Here is an 18,580-nt window from a genome sequence, read left to right as displayed (position 1 = left end):
CAATAACATACTGGGTTGCAGTAGAAGGTTGCTGTATGGTTAGTGGCAGTTGATGCTATATCTTGGAGAACAGACCTTACCTGTATTCCAGCACAAAGCTGCAGTCGCTCCCACCATAACCTGGATCCTTAATTTCCCTTCAAGACCTGTGGTGTGATGTAAGTGGCAGATGACCTGTTTCCAACGTGTTGTTTTCAGGGCAGTCACAAGAGGGGTTTAGTCAGGGCAGTCTGTCCAAGACCTTACTGTTTGAAGGGGCCCAGGCTGCCACGGTCTACTCTTGTTATATATTCGGAATGAGGCAGGGAATGCCAGCCACAACTAGATGGTATCACCCTTCTTGTTATGCTTAAAAATAAATTCAAATACATTGATTTCCTTTTGAACGAGATCCTCATGAACCAGAGGGGAAACTATGTATAATATCAGAGACATGGCTCAACAAAAGCTTCTGCCAGAGCTCGTGTGGGACTAGGATAAAGTGCTGCATAAATTGTATCCATGGAGGCTTTAATATAGAAGATGGTGGTTAATTATCTAGTTATTTTTGCATTTCAAAGTGAACATGAATAGCGTGCATGTACATTCATTATGGTAATCCTAAAAGAAGGACTAGTTTATTGGAACTGGGGTACCAACCTCGGATAAAAAAAAAAAACACCACAAACAGATTATGTAGCCGATCAGGATTAATAAAATATTCAAGTTTTGAAGAAAAGTGGAGCTGCTTGCTGTGGGGAGATTGGCCTTGTGCCAGGGGACCACTCCTTCAATGATCCCCAGTGGCCTTCTCTCAGATTAGAAGGGGAGAAAAAGGCTGGGAAACCGGTTTGGCTGAAAGATCTAGGCCCAGCACCTAACTCCTTGTGTGGCAAGGCCATGTAGCGCACAACCTTTTGTAATAGCTCATATGCCCAGTTTTCAATGAAGCCAACTCCTACTGCCAGTCCAGACCCTGAGCCCAACACTGAGCTGCTACCCCCCCCCCCCTGCTACGTATGCCCATCGACTGTGCAGCTAGTAGATTCAGCAGGGTCTGTGCACAGCCTTCAACTATGCACAGAGGGGCTGGCTGCAAGGTCTGCCCTGCAGTTAGGCCGTGCACAAACTCACAATGTGACTTAACTACTTTGCACAGTGGGTTTTGCCTTTGCACCTGCCCTACTACTCTCCAGTAAAAGATGTTGGTCCCTTGTGCATCCCCCACCCTTTTGAAAGGGAAGCTGATCAGAGGTATACCCACCAAAATGTAGAGGAAATAGTTAGTATTTGGGAATCTTAGAATAATCTCACTTATTCTAGACACCCCCCCCAACCCCCATTGTACTCCAACAGTCTAGGCTTCTAGGGGGGGCTTTCCAGCAAACTGTTATGAAAGTTTGAAGGAACCCTGATTCTAATCCACACACACAGGAGAGGGGAAATGGCTGCTGCATGCATGGAAGACGGATAAGTAGGGTCTGTGCAGGAGGAGTCTTCCACTCCCATGTAAGTATCCCCAATTGCTATTTGGATTGTACAGCCTAAAATAGCTCTTCAGAAGTAACTTCCCCGATTAGATTTTAATGGTGTTAACCACCATGCCTCCCCTCTCCCTCCAAGCTCCAATATACACAAACTCCTCCATAAATGCAACAGCTTTGAGCATTCAAACATACATACTTTTGCATCCCACACTACTTGCACTGTACCTGGAGACACCAGATCGTAGAGCTTTTGCTTTTAGTTGGTTTAACATTCCAAGAAGTCAAGACGCCTTCGCCTCAACTCTAGCCAAAGTACTATGGAAGTTTCTTTCATATTAAAACATTTACTTAGTCTGTCCTAAAATTTGCTCTTTAAGTTATAGCTTACACAGTTTAGATACTAACATGGATTTTCTATAATAAAGAAGATCTTTCCAAAGTTTTGATATATATGTAGTGGAGAAGTGTGGCTCACCGGTTAGAGGCGGCAGACCCAGAAGCAGAGGTCGGCTGGGGACCAGGGTTCAATTCCCGACGCGGCAGGGTACGGAACCAATGTCAGCGGGCTAGATAAATCTCGCCTCGGTGGCTCTCTAACCATGGATCCCACGCTGCAACTCTGGGCAATAGCTTGCTTAATCTCCACAACGGCCCCCTCGCTGCCGGGATGCCTGGCTTCACCTTGGGGATGCCCAATAGGGACCATCTCACAGGGAAAGCCAGGACGGGTTCCCCAGCGGTACACAGCGCCAAGAAACCCCAGGGTGAACGTGCGCTCTACAAATTCATACTAACTTAACATGTAGCAAAGGCCTGTAGGTGTGTAGCTTTTTTTGTTTGCCTCTTCAATTTCCAGCCTGGTCAGGGATATGCTAGTAGAATAGACACCACCATCCAACACACTGAAAAGCAAAGTTGGTCACGTTCAATCAAGCCAGGCGCCTTATAAATCACACTTAGCAGTGGATTCAGGCAGGAGTAGGCGCCAACATTCATTTCTAGGTTCAGGAGATGTGCTTGAAATTTGTTTGGTTAGTGATGAGAGTAATTGGTGATGACAGAAGGGAGTTCAAGGTCTGAAACCTATAGGTACAAGATGAAGTAGAAAGTAAACACTTCTGCTAAGTCATGTAGAAGTTTACCCACTTATATACATGAACTCTAGAACATACTATGGCACACTATCCCAAGCATGCAGTCTTCCACCCACACAGAAGTAGATGCTCCTTCATACAGGAGCATACATTTACCCTCACAGAATATTAGACAATCCCATACAGGTACTCTATGTGGATCAAGACCAGGGGTGAGGACCCATGGGCCACAGAACAGCCTTCCCGCCCCCTCCCTCCGACAGTATTAATCTAGCACTGGACTGAACCAGCTCCTCCTTGTTATCAAGTTAGTTCATGGACAGTCCATGCTCTGTTACTGTTACTGCCTGCCAGTCTATGTGAGGAAGCTCCACTGGTCTTTACTCATTTCGTGCTTAGCCCCTTCCCCCTCCAAATGAACATACTTAAAAAGGGAAGACAGAAGCAGTGAATCAGAAATAGCTAGTGCAAATTACTTGGTCTCCTACTTCAGACATTCATGTTTTAATAGGATTGAGAAAAAAGGCACTGTAACCATAAGGTTAAAGGATGTTAAACAGGATTGAACTCAATAATAGTTTTTAATTTCCTAGGCAGTATTATTGCTGTTGGATTTTAAGCGAAGCACCAAGTTATCAAATAAGCATGTGTTAAAGATTATAGCTTGTAATATTTCTAATTTTCATACCTCTAAACAGGGATTTAGATCAATGTCTCTCATAGTCCTCACGTTTTTAGACATTCCAAGTTATCCTTTGAATAGAAAAAAAATATTCAAATTACTGTCATTTAACTTAATACTGGAACATACCAATAATGTACTTTTACTGATACAAATTAATTCTAGAAAGACGCAACCACTGCTAAATGGTTTTCTTTGAGGAGTTTGGATTATAATAAAAGTGTCCTCATTTCTTCAATAATACCAGATTATTCTATTTGATATTCAAGGTAATGCTGGATCTAAAATAGACAATTATTTTTTATTAGCTTCACAAAATTCCACTCTTAACCATACCCAGATGCAGACTGGCTGAATCGAAGCCCCCTTTGTGGAATTTATATACTTAAATCATGAAAAACAAAAAGGCTACGAAGGATATGGGGATAACCGGTTCCACTGACGTACAGAGGAATGAAGTAAATTGCCCCAAATAATTATTGTATCCGGTATGCTCCAAACCAATTCTATTTTACAAGGCTACTTATCTAAACATTTGACAATGGTTAAGCAAGAAATGTTTCTTTTGGGTTGGAATCTGTGTTCTAGTTTCCTTCTATTTAACCTAGCAGAAATGGGAGACTTTGTACAAACAGATTTTATAAGCGCTCAGATATAGCCTTTTTGCTGCAACCCAGAATAAAAAGCAGCCAATGGAGAAAGGTCAACTGAATTAAAAGATATTCAATTATATATACAGGCAGTGATCAGTCTAAAACATGGTCAGTCCTCTCAACCCCAAACAGGAGAATATCTGCTCTCTATCAGGCTTTAGGCAAACTCTGGTAAAGACTAACACAGCACACTGAGAAGGTCTTTGTGTAACTTGCAGCCCAGAAACCCAGCAAAGCAGATTCACAGAGCTGAGGTCACTTTAAAACCCATCATGCCATTTAAACATTTAAAGAGGCAAGTATTTGCAAAAACATGGAATAAGTCACGTAGTTAAACTAGGCCAGCATATAAGGATGCTCATTCAAAGCTCATGCAGATCATGTTTTAACTTCTGGAAGAATACGATTGGGATATCTTACAGCTGAGAACACGCGGACCCAAAAAAATTCCACCCTACCAGTCATTTGCTCATTCATGCTGGTAAATAGGAAGGAACATGAAGGACAATATAGCCATTATTCCAAGAGGTGGCATGAAATTAAAAGCATTCGTAACACCTATATACAACTCACTTGACGCAGTGATCAAACAGTCCTCACAGTGGCAGTCTTGTACAAGTCGTCCCTGAAAGACAATAGTTTTGATTAAGACATAACCGACCTTGCATTTTCAATGAGCTTGTACAATAATCACATTCCAATTAGGGTAGGTTATGGCCTGAGCAGAATGAGGAACCCTTCTATTCCCACCCTCTTCACTCTCTAACGATCTTAAGCTCTAGAACATATGAAAAACATACTTACCTTTGGTAATTGCAGATTCCTGAAATTAGAATAATCCCCAGGAGTCAGACTGGATCCGGAAATTTTTATACAGCAGTACCTCTGCATGTTAGTGATGTTGGTGGAGGACGTAGAGTGACACTGTAGCAACCTAGTCCTCCAGATAGGACATCGGAGTCCATTTAAGCCCTTCCCTGATATGCTGATATCAGTTTCTTCTGGGACTAATTTGTGCTCCAACAATGCGGAGCCACTTTAGAAACTGCCTATGGAAACCGTGTGCCAAAAAGAGACCTTGTTGTGTCAAACAATTACTAAGTCCTAAAGAAGGGCATCAGAATGCCACAGTAGGAATCTTTTAGGTAACAGGACTTTACGGTTCACAGAGCGAGGAGGATGGGTGGGTCTTTAACCCCTTCGCTGCGGCGGCTATTCCGCCGCAGCGCTAAAGGGGCGGGGCGGCCGCATGCTGGTGACGGAGCCGCTCCGTCACCAGCCGCGGTTGAGCTATGCTGGTGACGGAGCGGTTCCGTCATGACCCGCCCCGCTCATTAGAACGCAGGCGCGAAATCAGCGCTGCGCAGGCGCGGCGGCCGGGCCATGACGGAACCGCTCCGTCATCAGCACAGCTCAACTGTAGCTGATGACGGAGCGGTTCCGTCATCAGCATGGAAGGGGATAAGGAATCTGCTGTTAGATCCCGTCTCTACCAGTTAAGGGGTTACAAAAGGTAAGTAACCTATTCATCTGATAGAGACCGGCTCGAATAGGGTCAGCAAGAAATGACTCAACGGAGACACAATGTAATCACAACTAGCAGAAAACAAACCCCCATCCTCCAAAGGAAGAGCGGGAGAAAAGAAGAAAACATTTCTCCAAGCAGATGGAATTCATAAATAAATTGGAAATGGTATAAAGGGCCTCAGAGGGATAGAATCCTTAACACATCCTATGAGGAGAGAAAAGAACCTTCAGAAAAAGGATAGTAAGGGAGACCCCAGCCTCCTCAGAAACCAATCCTTTAAAAGATAGAACTATATCATGCAAGGGAGGCGCCTTCTGGAAAGAATCCCTTTGATGAAAGTTTTGGCCACAACACCGACAAAAATGAGGAGTCAGATGGCAAAATCTGAAGAACAACCAAACTGTAATATGCTGTGGCTGTCCACGCAGGGCAAGAAATACCATCCTCGCAGGGATGGTACAGAAAAAGAAAATAGCAAGGACAGTCCAACAGGACCATGGTCAACTCGAGGCAGTGGTGCCATCTGAACACAGCCTTAGGTGGGCCTTGATACCCAATGTCCACAGAGTCATAGCTTAAGAAAGAACTTGAGGAACCTTCATGCCAATGCATAGTAAAAAAAAGGTTAAGTGCAAAAAGTGCCAATGCACTAGAAAGGTCTTAGTCCTAGTTAAAGTTTGTTCAACAGGTGTCCAACCAGGCACACAGATATATTGCTACTGAAGACCTGGCCTGACCTACAGAATCAGTAGAGTCCAAACCACAGCAATTTATCAGATTAGCCGTTTGCTGCCCTTACTGTACCAACCGGCCAAGAGTGTTCCGAGTCTCTTCCGGAAGGAAGGGCAGCAGGTGCTCCAACGAGCCCCATAAAGCATGGAAGAAGCATCCAAGGACACAAGTATTGAGAGATCATAGTGCTGATTTGTTGGAGGTGAAAATATGCCCGCCACATCAAGATTAAACAACGTGCAGAACCTGGAGGTACTCCTGAGGACATAATGCAGGACTCAGACCGAGAATCTGTCGAAAATACTTGGAATGACCTTGCTTTCAGAAATGGCATCAACCACGCGAGGGAGGTGTCCTCCAAACCAATTGATCTCAGTCTGTCCGTCGTCAGGATAGAGTGGGACACTGTACCAAAGGCCGTACTCAAATCCAACAGTAATCTTTAATCCTACGCAGTGTTAGAAAGCCCCCCCCCTCTAACCAAACTAGTTATGAACTTTGAACACACTCTATCAAACACTATCTCGAACTTTGAAAATCTATGGACACTGGAGGCTATATTTCCAAGCTGCTTTTAGCAATTTTGAACTGTATCTTTGCTTAAAGAAATAAAAGAGCCTAGATATGGACAGACAATGGCGCAAGCTATAGATCCATTTGAGGCCCTTTCCCTGGCCACAGTGTGTAAGAGAATGGAATCTCACATTGACTGCAAGGGGTATGATAAGGTGCTAGGGGAATATGCAATCTTGTTTCTGGTAGTAGCAGGACAGAAAAAGCATTATTGGTTGTGAGGGAGGAACTGGTCGGGATGGTCTGTATTAATTTGCTTCCTTTTAGGAAGACCCGATATTGCAGTTTAAGTGCAGCAGGGATATGCCAAAGTCTCCAGTAATGATTTTAAAAAGTGGCATAGTATTCCTTATATTGGTTATCAGATGAACAGCAAGTGCGCTTTTAGGCTCTCTGCATCACACACAGGATCTTTTAATGGTCTGAAAAAATCTGGCCTAAACATACTTCTAGTTCTCTACATTCCTAACACCTCCTGAGATCTTAGCACCTTCTGTTTGATGTGGCTTGGTTAAAGGACATGCACCTAGGTGGACAGTCCTTTAGTCACCTTATGCCCAAAACCTGGAACACCTTTCCATTGAGATTCACTCTGGAGGATCATTTGGCTTTTTCATTCTGCTTTTTATTTAGTCTGTCCACAGCAGTACTTTTAGTGTCAAACCATATTGGGTTAGTGCATTTTAGATATAAAATTAAGAAACTGCCTTGGTACTGCCAACTAAGTCCTAAAGAATCCCTAGTGCATTTTAGATATAAAATTAAGAAACTGCCTTGGTACTGCCAACTAAGTCCTAAAGAATCCCTATAGGGAAAGGAAAACAATCACAACTTATCTTTCCGTCTTTAATTACTTCTTTACTTTCTAGACCCCTTACATGGTTGGGATTTAGAATTCACCATAGGAGATCCCAGAAACTGTAAAGAGGCAGGCAGCAAGCCAAAAGGCTGATTCACATATTTTCCCTTAGAATAAAAAAAATAAATCATAAGTGCAGCGCAAGACAAACAAGGGGAAAACTATATATGGAAAATTATGCACGACCTCTAAAAGACACCAAGCGATCCAAGAGATAAATCTTTAAAAGTTTATTGTACTTTCAACAAAATTAGCTATGCGAACAGAAAAAAAACCAGGACCTACCAGGATCTTGCTTCACAGAATAGAAAAAATATTCTATGACTCACTAATAGTCGTAGGTTGGCGGTGATGCTTACCTGCCACATATTGATAGGCTTGGTTTAAGGATACCAACTTATTTCTTCTATTTTTGGATAGTCAGTTAAGCAAGTTTAAATTCTTATCTTTACCACCCGGTTATATAAACGGCATTATTAAAGTCAATATGGGTCTAGGTCAGACCTTGTGATCACCAAAACAAACTTAAAGAAGCACTACAAGACCGGGGTTTTGGCACCTTCCGTAATTTGGTTACCTTGAGTAAATGTGATCAGGCAGAATTGGTATGCTTGCACAGAAAAGAAAAAAGAAACACACACACACACGCAACTATGTTGCAGGCCTATGATGCATACCAGTTGAATTGTTTGAGGGGTTGTCGCATGGGGCCAGCAGGCGCTTAGGCCAAGGATAGGGGAGTTGTTCCTCAAATTGATTGACTGTTCTTTATTTTCTGGCTGGTAGGATGGGTGGTCAGGGAGATGAAGGGGGAGGGGGGTGCCAGGGGCCTTTGGCGACACGAGATATCCAGTTTCACTCATGGACACTATTTTTAATGATTTAACTTGGAATATCCGTGGTATGAAAATCCCCACCAGGAGTCTCAGGACATATGCTTACCTTTGGCACAGGCATATACACATAGCTTGTCTCCAGGAGACTCTCCTGACCACAAGAGAGCTTGACATAGTAAATGGGCGATGGAGTGGGCAGGTATACGGTCCTGGATATTCAGCCTATGCCCAAGGAGTCATTTTTTAGGCCGCTCCAGGAGGTACCATTTGTAAAATCGAGAGTCCTAGCTGATAGGGATGGTCGTTACATGGTATCGGAGGGTGCCTTGGATGGACGGCCCTTCTGTAGTGCCCCTTTATGCACCCAATACCGCACAAGGCGCGTTTTCAGACACTTTTTACCAACCATATAGCTGGACCCTTAGACATGAATGCAAAAGAGAGGCCCTGCAATTCCAAGAGACAGGGTTCCGGGTAAGACTTAACAGTCACAAGTAAATTCCCTTGGAGACATAAAAATCGCACACTTCAATTTCCACATACTCCTACACCCAGTCTTGAAAGAGCCAGAAAAACCATTATCTATCATCAAATTTAATACCAAATATATTCGAAATTCATCCACGAAATACAAAACAGCATAAAACAGATCATAATTTATTTTTTTCGTAGGCACAGGTTAAAAGGAGAGACAACACACAATATTAATTTGTAGAAATCTATAAGGGTGACAAGTTGTAAAGAAGTTTCCTGAACATGTGAAACTTTGCTCCTCAAATTTAACACAAAGTGTTGACGCATTTCAGGGGGGTATTGCAGGATAAACCACCTTCTTCATACAAAAAGAACATTTCCCCCCTAACGATTAATGCAAGAATTGCCAATATTAACACTAAACTGAGAGAAGATAAGCTTCGCTCAGATCGTAGATTAAACTTGGAATTAAAAACGTAATCCTCCACTGTGGGCTATAACAGACTTGCATGGACCTTAGAAGATGTGTGAGGAAGCTTAAAAGCCTTTCAATTGCATACGTACTGGGAGTTTCTCCACTGTGGGCTAAAACTGTCTTGCATAGACATTGGAACTCTTAGACCTAAGGGTTGTGGGGATGTGATTTTAATTGCATACACGAAACTGATTTGGACCTGCCGCACCCGGAAGTGGGTCTACTGACAGGTATACAGCAACAAAGCCCTTCTAGCAGTGGTCTAGATTGTCCAATTTCAGGGCTGAACTGGCTCTTGCGGGTGTTTAGTGTTTGCCCGGTAGGCTGGTTTTGGAGCAGTGGGGGCCGGTTTTGTTAAGTAGCAGTGCTTCACACTTGCCTATTCACCCCCCTTTCCCCCCTCAGGGGATGGGGGTGGGAGGGGCAGTCCAACAAAATTGTCATGGCTGCTTTGAGTTCCCAGTCCAGCCCTGTCCAATGTACATGATGTCTAGTGCTTGGGGCACCCTGGCGAGACAGAATAGTCTTACTATGCAAGTGGACATCAGGTCCACCCTCTGTTCTGAAGTACTAGAGACTGTTGGCCCCTCATACGTGGTTCTGAATACCTGGGTAGGACCTTCTTGGATCACAACCTGCTCAGGGTCATGTTCCAGGGTGGGAAGGCGGAGAGAGAGACAAGGACTGTCAACTTCAGACAGAAGCCTTGCGGGACACAGTTTAAAAAGACAATAGCCACACACATTTCCAGCTATTTTGAGAAGAGCACAAGGTCAGTGGGGTCTTGCCAGTTGGAGTGGTAGACCATGAAGGTGGTCATGTGCATCGCCACAGCTTGGGGAGTTAGGTCATCTCACTCATAGTGTGCTGGCTTTAAAGACAAGTCGGTTGACGGCAGAGCTCGAGGTGGTGACGATAACCGACAAACGCCCTCATCTGGTGACCTTGCATAGCCAATACCGGGAGGAGGTGAAGCAACTGATCTTGACTACAAGTCCTTCCTAGCCCACTAGCATGAAGATGGCGATAAACTAGGGAGCAAGTTGGCATAGTTACTGTGATCGGAGACCTCCAGGACTCTTGTGGGAGCCATACGTGATAGCGTAGGTCTAGTGAGAAGTACTCAGACATCAATGAAGTGTTTACACAGTATTACAAGCAGCTGTATTCTTCCGCCCTAGGGGCCCTCCTCTGCGTAGATGTAGGATTACCTGTGAGCTGTGGCACTTCCTTGCTTAACTCCGCTGAAGCTGATGGACTCCAGATAGAGAAGATCAACCTAACAATCCGCCAGGTGGCGCGCAGCAAGACTCCAGGCACAGAAGGTTCCCCATAGAGTATTATGCAGATTCTGGAGCTACTCTTGCTCCTTGGCTACTAGAGGCCTACCAAGAGGCACACCACAGATGCGTTTTACCGAGCTTGCTACGTGAGGCCTTCATAGAGGTGCTCTCGAAACCAGGTTGAGGTGAGCTCTAATCACCCGTTGTCAATGTTTAACAAGGACTACACAATCTTGAGTAAGGTCCTTGCAAGAGGTTGCTCTGATTCTTAGCTCCCGTGTTCATCCGAACCAATGTGGGTTCGCGCCTCAAAGGGGAACGCACTCCAACATTTGGTGCCCAAGTCACATTATGGATGCAATGTTTGGGGGGCAGGTGGGACCTCCCATTGGCGGTCTCCTTGGATTTCGAGAAATAAATTGGATACGCTGAGCTGGTACTACTTTCTATAACTGCTGGAGGTGTTTGGGATGGGTCTTAATTTCCTAGGTTGAGTCAAGCTTTCATATTCTGCCCCAGAGGCACGGGTCCGCACCGCCCATCAGATCTCGTGCTCCTTTTCCATAAGTAGGGGACCCGCCAAGGATGCTCTTTTTACCAGTGATTTTTGCATTAGTTATGGAAATGCTTGCAGGCCCTGCAGCGTGCCAGGGGCCCGGTCTGTGGCACCAGGGTGGGACTTTATTGGGACACTGACCGTACACGCAGAGGATGTGATAGTATATCTACACGACCATGCACGCAGGAGATTGGCCCGCTGGGAGCTGCTAAACCTCAATGGGGGAGTTGGCAGGTCTCAAGGTGAATTGGGGTAAATCCTTTGTCTTCCCTTTACGCTGGAAGTTCTGGAAGTAGGGCACATCCCCTGAAATTTTTAATCCTTTCGCTATCTCTTCGTAAATATTCACCACACAGACATGACTTGCTCAATGGTAATCATGGTAAGGCCTTGACCTTGATTCGCCAATCCATGCCCTTCTGGACTAGACTAGCTCTCTCGTCTATGACCAAGTCATCTGTGGCGAAGATGCTGGTTCTTCTGAGGCCCTATATTTCTTTGCGGCTTTGCCAGTGATCGCAACTAGATGCTTTTTCAGGACTCTGAGTAGTTTGGAGTCTGACCAATCTTCAGCACCCCATGCTCAAGGGGGTACTTGGGGTTCTGGACCTGGAGCTGAATTTCGCAGCAGCTCAATTGCAGTGGCTGGCTGGGGACAGAACGACAACCAACGCAAATGTGCACAGACCCCATATGCACAGCAGCTGCCCCTCTGGAGCGTGCCATGAAAAATCAGCTGAGAGTTCACAATTCTTCTCCACGATGAGAAACCGGGCTCACCCAAATGGATGCTCTGTACATTGACTGTGCTCTACTCTCCTTCCAGGGGCTTCAGGAATTATACAAGCTTAGGAAAGGTCTTTTTCTTGCACACACTGCAATAGAGCAGTAATTGGGGACATACGAGAACCAGGGCAGGCTAAGCCACCCTTACACTTGGGTTTGCAGGATTTAACGCACAGGCTAGGCCTTTGGGCGGTTTTGGTATTATCAGCAGCACTATGGGGGGATTCAGTGAATTTCTGACCAGGGGCAAGCACAAACGGGATGACTGCTTGGGCACGGAATTGACCACCAAGCAGTGGACTAAGGCTTTAGAACAGGTGAAGCGACTCACGCAATGCCCGTTTAAAATTCAATCAAATCAATGACTTGCATCAAACCTACCTTACACCACACTGCCTGCGCAAAATGTTTCTGGCAGTGTCCCCGGAGTGATGGAGATGTGTTCACATGGATGCTACATTTATTCATATGGTTTGGGAATGCCCACCACTAATGCATACATTTACCCAGGGGATTGAGTATGTGTTGATAGTTTTCAATATACAGCTGCCACTAGACTCCCATCTTTGTCTCTTGGGGATTATGAAAATAACTAAACATAACAAACACTATCTAAAGCTAGCTGCTCTGATACTGGTCCTCTTTAAGCGATTAATTACCATGGCTTGGAAGGCCCCTCATCCACACATGATCGAGTGCTGGCTTCAAGTGACTCAAGAATGGGTTCAGCAGAAGCAGAAACCATGATACATGATCGTAGGATGTGAGGGGGAGGTGGAGCAGCTACAATGTGGGACAATGATGTTACATGTTCTTAAGTTGTTCGACAAAACAAAAAACCCTCTCCCTCCCTTCCCCCCCCCACCCCGAAGAGTTAAAGAACCTCCCATGGGAAGTCAGGGGGCCGGCCAGATTGTACCATTGAGGGACCCATTCGCTTATGCACACTTGATCACCAGACATTAACAAGAGATCCTGCACTCTCTGGGGTGGTTTGAGGAGGGGCTCACCCCCACTCCCTCTCTGAGCCACCACTACCATGTACTCTCCATGTTGTTCGTAGTATCATCCTGCTGCTCATGTTCAAGCACTACCGAGTAGCTGCAAATGACACCATCAGCCAGAATGTTTCAAAAGTTAAAGTTAATGTTCTGCATCTTTTTATTCTGAGAGAAATATATATATAATATATATATGTATATATATATCCTATTAGCCATAGGAAAATCGTAACATTGTTTCCCCAATAACTTTGGCGGTGGTTGACGAATTTTAGCGTGGGGCGCTCCAGTCAGCTAACCTAAAAGTTTCGGGTGATTCAGCAAGCAGGGGCCGAGAAAAAAAGGGGGGTCCCAAAACGTGTTTTCTCCATTTAGTTCTCATAGGAAACTTAAGACACAGCTACAGCCAGAACCGCTAAACGGAATTACACCAGATTCCAAATTTTGCGAAAAGGTAGGCCTTGGTTCCGAAAGATCCCTATTTGTTAAATGTTGTAAATCTGGTCAGTAGTTCATGAGAAATTAGAAAAAGAAACAGTTTCAAAATCTGGGCGGAGCCTAACAACGCATCTCATCGTGAGATCTGAACGGTCAGCACTTCATCCTGGAATTGCTGGCAGCCATCTTGGGACCAATATCATGATAGTACCCCATTGAAATGCATTGTAGTGAATCAAAGATTTTGAGGGTTACCAAAAGGAGAACTATAAAGGGTGATGGTACCATACTAATTTCAGGAATTGTGGTGTGTTCGAAGGCAATTTTACCCTGTGAAAACAATTCTGCTGGGATATCATGAATCATGTTTGAGAGAAAACTGAAGCTAAAATGAGAGCATCTTTTCTGTAAATTCACATTATCTTTCTCAGTCGTGTGAAAATGAAGTCTGACATTCTCAGTAAATCATGTACATCCAAAAAGGGTAGAGACTGTCAGTCGATTCCTTTGTTCTACTGCAGCTTCCCAAAGTGTTCTAAAGAACAACTAGAGAGCTAACAGTCTCACTTATGACAAAATTATGGCACACCTGAAGCCATCTTGATTAGAATAAACTGGTAACATTTAAAACATTTAATTTAACAAGCATTTACAATGCAATGGTCTCTGCATTTTTAAAGTTAGAGCTATTGGCATTGCTCATGACATTTTTATTTATGTTTTTTTTAATAAACAAATAAATGGCATTGTCATTTACAATGCCAATAGCAGGGCAGGAGAGCAAGCACAAGCAACGATGGGGCAGGACAGCAAGCACAAGCAACGAGGGGTGGGGGGGCAGCAAGCACGAGCAACGAGGGGGCAGGGGTGCAAGCACAAGCAACGAGGGCGGGGCAGGGGAGCAAGCACAAGCAACGAGGAGGCAGGACAGCAAGCATAAGCAACGAGGAGGGCAGGGCAGCAATCACGAGCAACGGGGGGACAGGGGAGCAAGCACAAGCAACGAGGGGGCAGGACAGTGCACAAGCAACTAGGGGGGCAGGAGAGCAAGCACAAGCCACGAGGGGGGGCAGGACAGCAAGCACAAGCAACGAGGGGAGCAGGACAGCAAGCACAAGCAACGAGGGGGCAGGACAGCAAGCACAAGCAACGAGGGGGGCAGGACAGCAAGCACAAGCAACAGGGTGGGGGGGGGAGGACAGCAAGCACGAGCAACGAGGGGGCAGGACAGCAAGGGAGGCAGGACAGCGAGCACAAGCAACAGGGGGGGCAGGGGAGCAAGTACAAGCAACGAGGGGGGGCAGGACAGCAAGGGGGGGCAGGACAGCGAGCACAAGCAATGGGGGAGGACAGCAAGCACCAAGCAATGAGGTGGGGTCAGGACAGCAAGCACGAGCAACGAGGGGTCAGGACAGCAAGCACAAGCAACGAGAGGGCAGGACAGCAAGCCCAAGCAACGAGGGGGCAGGACAGCAAGCACAAGCAACGAGGGGGCAGGACAGCAAGCACAAGCAACGAGGGGGCAGGACAGCAAGCACAAGCAAAGAGGGTGGCAGGACAGCAAGCACAAGAAACAAGGGGGGGCAGGACAGCAAGGACAAGCAATGAGGGTGGCAGGACAGCACGCACAAGCAATGAGGGGGGCAGGACAGCAAGCACAGGACAGCGAGCACAAGCAACGGGGGCAGGGGAGCAAGCACAAGCAACGAGGGAGGGACAGCAAGCACGAGCAACAGGGGAGGGACAGCAAGCACGAGCAAGTAGGGGGGCAGGACAGCAAGCACGAGCAAGTAGGGGGGCAGGACAGCAAGCACGAGCAACAAGTGGGCAGGACAGCAAGCACGAGCAACGAGTGGGCAGGACAGCAAGGGGGGCAAGACAGCGAGCACAAGCAACAGGGGGCAGGGGAGCAAGCACAATCAACGGGGGGGCAGGGGAGCAAGCACAAGCAACAAGGGGGCAGGACAGCAAGCACGAGCAACGAGGGGGGCAGGACAGCAAGCACGAGCAACGAGGGGGGCAGGACAGCAAGAGGGCAGGACAGCGAGCTCAAGCAACCGGGGGCAGGGGAGCAAGCACAAGCAACGAGGTGGGGGGGCGGGGAGGCCAGCAAGCCCGAGCAACAGGGGCAGGACAGCGAGCACAAGCAACAAGGGGGGGGCAGGACAGCGAGCACAAGCAACGGGGGAGGACAGCAAGCACCAAGCAACGAGGTGGGGTCAGGACAGCAAGCACAAGCAACGAGGGGGGCAGGGGAGCAAGCACAAGCAACGAGGGGGGCAGGGGAGCAAGCACAAGCAACGAGGGGGCAGGACAGCAAGCACAAGCAACGAGGGGGCAGGACAGCAAGCACAAGCAACAAGGGGGGGCAGGACAGCAAGCACAAGCAACAAGGTGGGGCAGGACAGCAAGCACAAGCAACAAGGGGGCAGGACAGCAAGCACAAACAACGGGGGGGCAGGACAGCAAGCACAAACAATGAGGGGGCAGGACAGCAAGCACAAACAATGAGGGGGGCAGGACAGCAAGCACAAGCGCAGGACAGCGAGCAAAAACAATGAGGGGGGCAGGACAGCAAGCACAAGCAATGAGGGGGTAGGACAGCAAGCACGACCAACGAGGGGGGCAGGACAGGAAGCACGACCAACGAGGGGGGCAGGACAGGAAGCACGACCAACGAGGGGGGGGCATGGGAGCAAGCACAAGCAACGGCAGGACAGCAAGGGGGGGCAGGACAGTGAGCACAAGCAACGGGGGTGGGAGGACAGCAAGCATGAGCAACGAGGGGGGGCAGGACAGCAAGCACGAGCAACGGGGGGGCAGGACAGCAAACACGAGCAACGGGGGCAGGGGAGCAAGCACAAGCAACAAGGGGGCAGGACAGCAAGCACAAGCAACAAGGGTGGGGCAGGACAGCAAGCACAAGCAACAAGGGGGGGCAGGACAGCAAGCACAAGCAACAAGGGGGGGCAGCAAGCACGAGCAATGGGGGCAGGGCAGCAAGCACGAGCAACGGGGGCAGGGCAGCAAGCACGAGCAACGGGGCAGGGCAGCAAGCACGAGCAACGGGGGCAGGGCAGCAAGCACGAGCAACGGGGGCAGGGCAGCAAGCACGAGCAACGGGGGCAGGGCAGCAAGCACGAGCAATGAGGGGGGCAGGACAGCAAGCACAAGCAATGAGGGGGGCAGGACAGCAAGCACAAGCAATGAGGGGGCAGGACAGCAAGCACAAGCACAGGACAGCGAGCACAAGCAACGGGGGCAGAGGAGCAAGCACAAGCAACAAAGGGGGAGAGGGCAGCAAGCATGAGCAACGGGGGAAGGACAGCAAGCACGAGCAACGGGGGGCAGGGGAGCAAGCACGAGCAACAGGGGGGCAGGACAGCAAGCACGAGCAACGAGGGGGCAGGACAGCAAGGGGGAGCAGGACAGCGAGCACAAGCAACGGGAGACAGGGGAGCAAGCACAAGCAACGAGGGGGGGGGGGAGGACAGCAAGCACGAGCAACGGGAGGAACAGGACAGCAAGCACGAGCAACAGGGGGCAGGGGAGCAAGCACAAGCAACAGCAGGACAGCGAGTACAAGCAACGGGGCCAGGGGAGCAAGCGCAAGCAACGAGGGGGAGGGCAGCAAGCACGAGCAACGAGGGGGGGGGACAGCAAGCACGAGCAACGAGGGGGCAGGACAGCAAGCACAAGCAAAGAGGGGGCAGGACAGCAAGCACAAGCAACGAGGGGGGCTGGACAGCAAGCACAAGCAACAGGGGGGCAGGGGAGCAAGCACAAGCAACGAGGGGGGGGGGGAGGACAGCAAGCACGAGCAACGAGGGGGACAGGACAGCAAGCACGAGCAACGAGGGGGACAGGACAGCAAGCACGAGCAAGGAGGGGGCAGGACAGCAAGCACAAGCAAAGAGGGGGCTGGACAGCAAGCACAAGCAACGAGGGGGGCTGGACAGCAAGCACAAGCAACGAGGGGGGCTGGACAGCAAGCACAAGCAACAGGAGGGGCAGGACAGCAAGCGCAAGCAACGAGGGGGGGCAGGACAGCAAGCACGAGCAACGAGTGGGCAGGACAGCAAGGGGGGGGGCAAGACAGCGAGCACAAGCAACGGGGGGCAGGGGAGCAAGCACAAGCAACGAGGGGGGGGGACAGCAAGCACGAGCAATGAGGGGGGCAGGACAGCGAGCACAAGCAACGAGGGGGGCAGGACAGCGAGCACAAGCAACGAGGGGGGGCAGGACAGCGAGCACAAGCAACGGGGGAGGACAGCAAGCACCAAGCAACGAGGTGGGGTCAGGACAGCAAGCACGAGCAAATGAGGGGGGCAGGACAGCGAGCACAAGCAACGAGGGGGGGCAGGACAGCGAGCACAAGCAAGGAGGGGGGGCAGGACAGCGAGCACAAGCAACGGGGGAGGACAGCAAGCACCAAGCAACGAGGTGGGGTCAGGACAGCAAGCACGAGCAATGGGGGGCAGGGGAGCAAGCACAAGCAACGAGGGGGCAGGACAGCAAGCACAAGCAACGAGGGGGCAGGACAGCAAGCACAAGCAAAGAGGGGGCAGGACAGCAAGCACAAGCAACGAGGGGGGGCTGGACAGCAAGCACAAGCAAAGAGGGGGGCTGGACAGCAAGCACAAGCAAATAGGGGGGGCTGGACAGCAAGCACAAGCAACGAGGGGGGGCAGGACAGCAAGCACAAGCAACGAGGGGGCAGGACAGCAAGCACAAGCAACGAGGGGGGCAGGACACCAACAAGGGGTGGCAGGACAGCAAGCACAAGCAAGGCGAGCAAAGAGAGGGGCAGGGAAGCAAGCGCGATCAAAGAGGGGGCAGGACACATGGTGCAGTTTTTTTCGAACATGGACTTGATCTGACAAATAGAAAAGTGGGTGAGGGGCTACCGTCCAATTTAACACGAAAGCTATTGAAGGCTTGAAAACTGGAGATGGTAAATTTGGAAGGGGAAAAGTGTTTACAACTATAGCCAGCACGAGGCAATGAAGGGTTGCGAGATGATTGTACCGTTTGATGTCCAGCGAGCTGCGAATGTTTTAAAAGGCTGAAAGACACGAAGGTGTGGGGGAAACATGCAATCAGTGCCGCGTGCAGCATGTCCGAGAGTCACGACTGTACAA

The 18,580-nt window shown here is 48.5% G+C and overlaps 1 protein-coding gene across 2 annotated transcripts in view; it reads right to left on the bottom strand.

The window, feature by feature from the left end:
* Positions 1-18,580, bottom strand: part of CHCHD7 (coiled-coil-helix-coiled-coil-helix domain containing 7) — a 101,814-nt gene that overhangs the window by 35,734 nt on the left and 47,500 nt on the right. For both annotated transcript variants that reach the window (XM_086965766.1, XM_086965767.1), the window contains exons 3-4: positions 4,469-4,520; positions 3,249-3,313 (exon numbers count right to left, since the gene is read on the bottom strand). In XM_086965766.1, the coding sequence (XP_086821892.1) occupies positions 3,249-3,302 (54 nt within the window). In that variant the 5' untranslated portion in view covers positions 3,303-3,313; positions 4,469-4,520. The remainder of the gene's footprint in view (positions 1-3,248; positions 3,314-4,468; positions 4,521-18,580) is intronic.

The sequence above is a fragment of the Lissotriton vulgaris genome, chromosome 4_1 (assembly GCF_964263255.1).
Source record: "Lissotriton vulgaris chromosome 4_1, aLisVul1.2, whole genome shotgun sequence".
Taxonomy (NCBI): domain Eukaryota; kingdom Metazoa; phylum Chordata; class Amphibia; order Caudata; family Salamandridae; genus Lissotriton; species Lissotriton vulgaris.
This window is presented reverse-complemented; position numbering and strand designations above follow the sequence as displayed.